The following is an 8,762-nucleotide window of genomic DNA, read 5'->3' on the forward strand; positions in this document are numbered from 1 at the left end:
CAGTGGTAGTCCTAGAGATGGCCTAGACATAACAAAGCACCATCCTGGTACCTGCATGGCAGCCGGGCAGAGAGGGGAGAAGGCCAAGACACTTTGGTTGGAGAGAGGGGACAGCTCTTTAGCACCCATCAAGAGCCTTTGTACACTGGTCCCTGCTCTTTATCCCATGTTCAGTTTTGATGGCTACGTGGCAGGGAGAATGTGTTTCCACAAGCCTTCCCCCGAGCCCATCCATTTCACTATTACTTTGTTTTCTTCCACCCTTCACCATTAACTGGTATTTGTATGTATTACCTAAAATCCCTCCAAGGTAATGGGGTCGCATGTAAGTCCTGTGGAGATCTGAATCATTCCATTTCCCTCCAAAAATTTCTCTTATGCAGTCTGAAAACCACTCCTTGGCTACTACTAGAGAAATTTTTCATCCCACATCTTTTTCCCGGTGGTCCCAGAGCACTCCACAGCTTGCTGTTTTCAAGCTGTCTTCAGGTTGTCATTAGTGAATAGATTTGCTCAACTCAGTATCTCGGTGTGGTTTCAAATCCGGGGGTCGTTTTCACCTCAGTAGGTATAATGGCCCAAATTGGGTTTTAAAAATGTCAGGTGAAATGAGGAAGGTATTTAAATTCCAAAAGCTGGGCTTGATGTTTGAGTGTAGAGACTGTATCCTCCAGGCCCCACACCTCCTCAGGGACCTCAGGAGTCACAGCCTGGCCTGCTAGCCCACAGCAGGTGTCTGCAGGCCAGGCGCCGCCTCCACCTACCCCACCTCACTACTAGCCCTCTCCACCGCCCCTTCAGCCCCCCAGCTCCCAACCCGTGCCCCGACACCCACCCCCAACTCCCCTCACCCACTGAACTCCCCACCCCCACAACCCTCCCTCTGCCCCCACGATCTCACCTCTCGCCCCCCAACTTCCAACCCCCTACCTTCCCGCATCCCTTCCCTCTCCCCCACCCATACACCACCTCACTACTACACTTCTCCACTCCTCTTCACTCCACCTCCCACCTTGGCACCCCCACAATGGCCCCCAAATGCCCCACCCACCGACTTCCCATCCCCCAGCTGCCCCCACCCTTCCCCCTCCCCCCAGCTACCTCCAATCCCCAAGGCCTGCCCACCTACCTGCCAACACCCTCCCCCACACCTCCCCCAAGGCACTACTCTCCCACGCCACTCGCCACCCTGCCACTCCCCCCACTGCCCCACCTCCCCACATCCCACCACCACACCACCTCCACCAGGGACCTGGGGAGGCAGAGCCTTGGGCCTCGTGGTCCGACGCAGGTGGGCAGAGGGCGGGGCTCAAGGGAGGCCCAGGGGGAGGAGCCAGGGCCCCACAGAATCCTGGGGCACACCTCCTGGCAGCCCTGGGGAAACCCCAGGCCCAGGCGTCCAGATGTGATGCCCACTGACCTCTGCCTGGCAGGCCAGAGAGAGGGGAGGACCTCAGTGTGGGAGGCTGGATTCAGGTTGGCTGGGAGGAGCCCAGGCCCTGCCAGGACTCCAGGTAAAACCGTGAGGGACAACTGAGGGCACCTCTCTAGAACCCAGGGTGGCCATTCCATCACCCCATGAGGCCCTAGGAGGATTGTCAGGCTGGGCACTGCCACTCGCCCCCAGCTACACCCCTCTAGCCCCGTCCCCACCCTCGCCCCCCTGACCACCATTATGGATCATGGGGGTGAAGGTCTTGGTCTGAGAAGTGAACCCAGGTGGGCAGATGGTGGAGAGGGGGCTGGGGGCGGGGTTTGGAGTGGGGGTGGGATGCGGCAAGAAGGCCAACCTGGAGTCAAGGGGAGGTCAGCAGCAAGGAGGGCAGAGGGTGCCCGTGGAACCTAGAGAGGGCCGGCCCTGCAGTGAGGCCTGGGAATCCCCGGCAGGGCCTGTCAGGCTGAGCCCCTCCTCGTGTCCCGTCAGTGCTCTCAGGGAGGGGAGGGTGTGTAAGTGACGCCTGGACCCAGGCCAGCTGAGACAGCACCCCAGGCACTCACAGGGGTCTCCATGCCAGGAGCATCGCCAGCCTGGTCTGGGCCTGGGTATGCGTGGTCCCCACACTTCCTTCTGATCCTTTCTGGGCATGAGCTTTGTTCCAAGAGCTTTGTCTCAGGCCAGCATCCGTGGGAGGTGCGGACCCTGAGCGAGCCTGGAGGGGGCAACCCTCCCTGGCCAGGCAGAGACCTCACAGAGGCAGGCCCACCCCTCCTGTCAGCACGGGGTGCCCAGGGCTGGGCTGGCGGACCTCACCTGAGAGGCCTGCTCGTGTCCTCTGGCAGGGACTCCAGGAATCCGCAGGTGAAGTCCCGAGGCACCTGTCCTGAGGTCGCAGAGCCATGGAGGACCAGGCTGAGCCAGGAGACAAGGTGGGGTGCCTGACCTGGATGTGCCCCCAGGGCTTTCCCACCCCAGACAGAGGGACCCCCACAAAGTGCCCAGTTCCAGAGCCTTGGGCTGTACAGATGCTCCCCAAGGTGCTGCCTCATGTTGTCCTTTGGGTTCTGCAGGGACAGACTGCCTTCCCAGCAGGGGGTTCCCTGGGAGGCATAAGCCCACCCCCAAAGTGGAGCCCCAGGGTCCACAGTGCCCACCTCCTGCCTTCCCTCCTCCAGGTCTCCAGTCCCCTGAGCAGAGTCAGCATGGATCTGGGTGCCAGGAGTGAGGAGCATGAGCTGGAGGAGGCCCTGCAGGAGCTGAGAGAAGCCCAGGGCTTGGAGGGGGCCCCTCGGTTCTGGGCCGAGGAGGGCCAGGAGTCGGCCCCATCCTCCATTTCGACCTTGTCGGCCTCTGCCTCTGTTGCCCTGTACTCAGGGCCCCTAAAGGAGGCGAACGCCACTGAGAGACCAAGTCCACCCCAGAGCCCTCCTCAGGCACAGCCCTTGCCCCAGGCCATGCCAGCACCCCTGGGGAACCAGTCCCCTGCCAATCACTCCCGCAGCCAGGGGGACGAGGCCCCAGGGGACACCACGGTCTCCCTCCAAGATGCGCTGCGCAGGAAGGAGATGCAACTGGTGGCCTTCCTGCTCCTCAAGTACCGCGCCAAGGACCGACCACGAAGGCAGAGATGCTGGAGCTGGTCACCCAGGATCACCAGGACCCCTTCCCTGACATCCTCAGCCATGCCTCCTGGTGCTTGCAGGGTGCCTTTGGCATAGACATAAAGGAAGTAGATCCCAAAAGCCACTCCTATGTCCTGGTCCCCACCCTGGGCCTCACCTGGGATGGGGTGACCGAAGAGCAGCACCTCCCCAAGACCGGCCTCCTGGCACTGCTCCTGGGCGTGATCCTCCTGCAGGGTGGCCGGGTCCCTGGGGAGGAAGTGTGGGGAGTGCTGAGTGTTGCGGGCATGTGTCCTGGGAGGGAGCACTTCATCTATGGGGAGCCCAGGGAGCTCATCACCGGGGTCTGGGTGCAGGAGCAGTACCTGGAGTACCGGCAGGTGCCCGACAGCGATCCCTCGCTGTGAGCTGCTCTGGGGCCCCAGGGCCCACGCAGAGGCCAGCAAGGTGCAGGTCGTGCTGTTTTTGTTCAAGCTTCTTAGCACACGTATAGGCCCTTTCCTGTGCCCATCTGAGGAGGCTAGGACCAATGAGGATCAGGGTCCCTGAGCAGAGGGGCGGCCAGGCCCTGACCAAGCCCCCGTCAGGCAGGCGCTTCTGCCGGGCATGCAGTCAGGCCCCTTCTGCCTCTGGCCTAGGAGAGAGAGCAGCCAGCGCTCTAAGGAGCGCAGGTTCTGTACCACGTGGTCTGGAGCCTCTGGGCTCCTGTTCTCCCCGACCCCGTGGAAGTGGGTCTGCGTTACCTCTGGGGTGTTTCCCCTGTTGTTCATTTTCAGAGAAAGGGTGGTTAGCATCAGCATCTGTTTCTGTATGACATCTATCCCGTGTATGTTTGTACAGTTTACCAGTTCAGTGCGTTGCTGTTTTGTAGACACATGGGGACACCTTCCACCTGCGTTTGTGACCGGAGCTAGGTCACATGGCAGCAGCCTCACCACTCCCTCCCAAAAGTGATGGAAATTAGCAATAAAATGGAGAAATAAAAGTACGCTTGGTTAATTCTTGCTCCTGATTCCTGCTCATCTGTCACTTCACAGAACTAAAATACATGCAGGCACCTGGATGTGCTTGCTGTGTTCAAGAACCTGGGAGACATGTAAGCCTGGCAGTTATCGCGAGGGAGGGGAATTAGGGAAAATCGCGGCACTCCACAGGGCGATGTGCGGTGAGCCTAAGACCCGAGGACCTGCGCAAATGCCCTGCATCCGCTCAGCCTCTTCAGGAAACAAAGTCCACACACAGAGTGCCTCAAGTCTGGCTGGCTGTGAAGACACCCACCCCAAGGGAAGGGGTGCTTCCTCCCGGACCCTCCCCATGGCCAGGGGCTCTGCAGCTTCCCAGCTCGCCTCTGTCCTGGGGCTGCAGGGCTGCTCTGCCAGGGCTGAGGAGGACCCCCCTCGGTGAGGAGTGGCGGGGGTTGGGGAACGCACACCAGGACGCCGGTGGTCACGGAAGCCGGCTCCGCCGTGCCAGCAGCCCTGAGGCTCTGGGATGGTCCTCCGGCTACAGAGTCGTCGGGCTGGGCACCCAACCAACCCAGCCCACCTCCCTGCTAGCCCTCTCCACTGCCCCTGACCCCCACCTCCCAACCCGCCTCCCCCCACCTCCCAACCCACCTCCCCCACCCACGGAAATCCCCATTCCCCAGAACCCGCCCCCGCTTCCCACCACCCGATCTCCCACCCCCCAACTTCCCACCCCTCGCCCACCCCCCCACCTTTCACCACCCTACCCCCACCCCACCTCTGCACCACCACTTCCACCCCACCTCCCACCACTGTGCCCCCACACTGGCCCCCAACTCCCCGAACCACCGACTTCTGACCCCCAGATACCCCCACTCCTCACCTGGCCTCACAGCTCCCCACCATCCCAGATCCCCATACCACACCTGTGCCCCCCACTGCCGACACCCACACCACACCTCCCCCCATGAACCCAACATTCAACCCCCCACATCTCCCCTTCTTCCCCCCACTGCCCCACCTCCTCCCATTCCACCACCACACCACATCCAGTAAGCAACAGGGCCTGAGTTCAGCCGAGAGGGGGGCCGAGGCCCTGCTGGGAATCATGATGAGGAACCCCCAAGGGGACTGAGGGACCCTGGACTCCCGGAAAGACTGCGGTTTCGGAGCTCCAGGGTGCTAAGAACCTATGCAGCTGGCCCTGATATCCTTCAACCTGCCGCCCCCCCCTCCGGCTCCCCTAAACCCCCACCTCCACCCCGCCACTGCCGATACTCACCCCCATACCTCCCCCCATGTACCCCACATCTTACCCCCCACATATCCCACCCATCCACCCACTGCCGCAACACCCCCCAATCCACCACCACACCACGTCCACTAAGGACCTGGGGAGGCAGAGCCCTGGGCCTCGTGAGCCGCGGCAGGTGGGAGAAGGCGGGGTTTAAGGGAGGCCCAGGGGGCGGAGCGAGGAACGCCCGGAATCCTTGTGCGCTCCTCCTGGCAGCCTCCAGGGGGCGGTCTGACCCAGCATCCGGATGTGACGTCATTAGTCTTCCGCCCGGGAGGCCTGAGGGACAGGACGGCCTCGGTGTCAGACGCCGGATTCAGGTCACCCGCAAGGGCCCCAGGTAGAACCCGGGGGAGGCCTGAGGGCCCCCACCCAAGAATTCAGGTCCCATGCCATCACCCAAGGAGGCCCCGGGATGGTCCTCAGGCTGGGCCCTGCCACCCGCATGGCACAGCCATGTGCCCGCCCGCCATTTTGGATCGTGAGAGGGAAGGCCTTGGTCTGAGGAGGGAACCCAGGTGGGCTGGGGCGGGGCCCAGACACACCGGGAGTCAACAGGAGGACAGGAGGGAGGGCCGAGGGCGCCCCCAGAACCCACCACGGGTGCAGTCATCAGCCCAGGGAAACCCCTGTTTGGTGACCCTTTGAGACGGCCGCAGATGTCCCCCGGGGGTGTGTCAGGGCAGGGAGGGCCCTGGTCTGAGGGGACGGCCCCGGTCAACATTCAGAGGATCCCAAGCCCTGCCCGCGTTGGGGGTGAGGACCCTGAGGGAGGAGGGGAAGGGGCCCCAGACGAGCCGCCCCTGCCTGTCAGCCCTGACTTCCTCCTCCGGGCCTCAGAGGGACTGGGGACTGGGACCGGCTTAAGGAGCAGGGCCGCCCTTGGGCAAGGGACCGCCCCTCCCGTCGGCACTGGGAGCCCCGAGCTGGGATGGCAGTCCTGGCAGCGAGGTGCCCCTCAGGCCCTCTTTCAGGGAATCCAGGAAGCGGCCGGTGAGGAAGGCCTCGGGGTGAGGCACGTGTCCTGAGGTCGCAGACCCGCAGAGGCCCAGGCCAAGCCAGGAGTCAAGGTGGGGCTCCCGACCTCACCGTGTTCCCAGGGCTCTCCTACCCCACACAGCGGGTCCCCGTCGCCCAGGCCTCCGACGCCCCCTGTCCCCCCGGGCGCCAGGGCCCGCAGCTCCCACCTCCTGCTGTTTCTCCTTCCCTCCAGCTGCTCAACAAGTCATGGCTGGTCCTCCCCCGAAGCGACGGCGCTACCTGCCCGAGGAAGGCCTTCCGACCCTCACGGAGACCCAGGGCCTCGTGGGTGCACAGGACCCTGGGGCGACAGAGGAGGTTGCTTCCTCCTCCTCCTCCATGTGCTCCGCCTCCTCCCCCTACTCCCCCTCTTGCTGTCTTGTTATCTCAAGCGGTGAGGAAGAGGTTTCTATGGTTTCACCAACCCCGAGTCCCGTTCAGGGCCCTGAGCGTGCCTGCCCCTCCCCCACTGCCTCTGCCTCCGTGCCACCCACAAAATCCGATGGTGGCTCCAGCAGCGCAATGGAGGAGGTTCTGGGCACTTTGCAGTCCCTGCCAAGAGCTAGATTCTTTCCCAGAATCGTGATTCACGACAAGGCAGCGCAGCTGGTGGCCGTCCTGCTCCTCAAGTACCACACCAAGGAGCCAACCACGAGGGCGGAGCTGCTGGAGGTGCTGGGCCAGGATCACCAGGACCAGTTCCCTGTGATCTTCAGCTGCGTCTCCGAGTGCTTGCAGCTGGCCTTTGGCATCGACGTGGAGGAAGGGGATCCCAGCGACCACTCCTACATCCTGGTCACAGCCCCGGGCCTCACCTACAGCAGGAAGCTGAGCTATGAGCAGAGCCTGCCCATGAGCAGCCTCCTGCTGTTTCTCCTCAGCATAATCTTCATGGGGGGTGGCTCGGCCCCTGAGGAAAAGGTGTGGGAAATGCTGGGTGTCATAGGGATATTTCCCAGAAGGGAGCACGTCATCTTCGGGGACCCCAGGGAGCTCATCGCCCAGGTCTGGGTGAAGGAGCAGTACCTGGAGTACCAGCAGGTGCCCGACAGCAATCCCGCTCGCTTCCACATGCTCTGGGGCCGCAGGGCATGCATGGAGAACCACATGGTGAAAGTCCTGGAGGGTATGGCCAAGGTCAAAGTTAGCACCCCTAATGCCTCTCTGACCTGCTATGAGGAGGCTTTGTGAGATCAGGAAGGGCCAGGCCAGGCTAGCATTGCTGCCGCAGACGATGCTCCCACCGTGGTCAGAGCAAGTTCTAGTGTAACGTCCTCTGTCTTCTGCCCTGAGTGACGTCTATGCAGCCTGTTCCCTCTCTGTTGTCAAAGGTCAGTCAGTGACCGAAGCAGTGTAGGGCAAGGCTGGGGCAATTTTTCTTTTTTTCTTTTTTGTATTTTCAGATTTTACTTGTTTTAGAAAGTTTCTTATCAGAATTGAATTGTAGATTGACATTGCTCACACATTTACTGCTGTTTATCTGGTTGATTAGAAAGTTTTGCTATTTTGTAAAACAAGATGGAAAACCTAACATATTCTTTGTAGCTTGTAACTTTCCATGACATTAGAATAAATATCTCCTTGGAAATGGGAACAAATTTAGGAGTGAAATACGTAAAATAATTTTAATGGTTAATTTTTGTATTCTCTTATAATCTTTAGTCTATAGTTGTATGAAAAAAGATATGTATGTAGATTTTCTTAGCTTCTTCAAGGATGTAGAAGAAATTAAATAGTAATATATGGCATTCGTGCTCCCTGGCTCATTTACTCTCCCAAAGTCCCCGAGCCTCTGCTCACTGGAAGGCCCTGTGTTAGCGTTGGGCCACTGGGTAAGCAGGACACCCCCACTCCACGCACCCACCTAATAGCGATAGTCTAGGAGCTGCTGCCCTATAAGGAAGGTGGGAGGTGTGCCCCAGGACCACAGAACCTTTAGTAAAGGAAGGGGTGAGCAGGCGCGGCTGCAGGGGAGGGCGTGCAGTCCCCATGCCCCAAGCTGGGCCGTCTGTGGCTTCGGGGCCCTGCAGATCCTCTGGTGGGATCCAGTGCACTGAGGCTGGGTGGGGGCAGAGCCAGTCTGACCGATGGCGAGCTTAGGGATGAGAGGCAACGCTGAAATGCAGCGCTGCTCTGGTTAGTCCCTTTTGGGTCTTGGGCAAACCCGGTGAGGTCTCCTCGGGGGCGGCAACGGGGGGTGCCCTGGGCTCGTCCCCCAGTGCCATTGAAAAAAGCGCCCGCCACCTTAGGTGTCGCATAGCCATCATCTGCAAGCATTTGCAGAGGCATAAGGGTCCCGCCCCTTGAAGTGATGCCCAGAAGTCAGTGGTGGGCCATCTTCTCCCTGGCCTGGGAGGGCGAGTACTGAGTCCCTGGAAACGACACTGTTATCGGTGGTGCTGTGTTCCCTTTAACCCATGGTA

General features: G+C 60.9%; 2 protein-coding genes across 3 annotated transcripts; both read left to right on the plus strand.

The window, feature by feature from the left end:
* Window positions 1-2,640: 2,640 nt before the first annotated feature.
* Window positions 2,641-3,467, plus strand: LOC118973667 (melanoma-associated antigen 11-like). The gene is made up of 2 exons (XM_073227555.1): window positions 2,641-3,032; window positions 3,119-3,467. The coding sequence occupies exons 1-2, from the start codon at window positions 2,641-2,643 to the stop codon at window positions 3,465-3,467; spliced, it is 741 nt and encodes a 246-aa protein (XP_073083656.1).
* Window positions 3,468-5,458: 1,991 nt separating this feature from the next.
* On the plus strand, window positions 5,459-8,080 carry LOC118973666 (melanoma-associated antigen 10-like). 2 transcript variants are annotated; one of them, XM_073227822.1, is made up of 3 exons: window positions 5,459-5,659; window positions 6,294-6,389; window positions 6,533-8,080. In XM_073227822.1, exon 3 carries the CDS (start codon window positions 6,547-6,549, stop codon window positions 7,528-7,530), a length of 984 nt encoding a protein of 327 aa, XP_073083923.1. In that variant the 5' UTR covers window positions 5,459-5,659; window positions 6,294-6,389; window positions 6,533-6,546; the 3' UTR covers window positions 7,531-8,080. The 2 variants fall into 2 exon arrangements, with proteins under 2 accessions (XP_073083923.1, XP_073083924.1); XM_073227823.1 differs by lacking the exon at window positions 5,459-5,659 and having other exon boundaries at window positions 6,089-6,389.
* The last annotated feature ends 682 nt before the right edge of the window (window positions 8,081-8,762 follow it).

The sequence above is a fragment of the Manis javanica genome, chromosome X (assembly GCF_040802235.1).
Source record: "Manis javanica isolate MJ-LG chromosome X, MJ_LKY, whole genome shotgun sequence".
Classification (NCBI taxonomy): domain Eukaryota; kingdom Metazoa; phylum Chordata; class Mammalia; order Pholidota; family Manidae; genus Manis; species Manis javanica.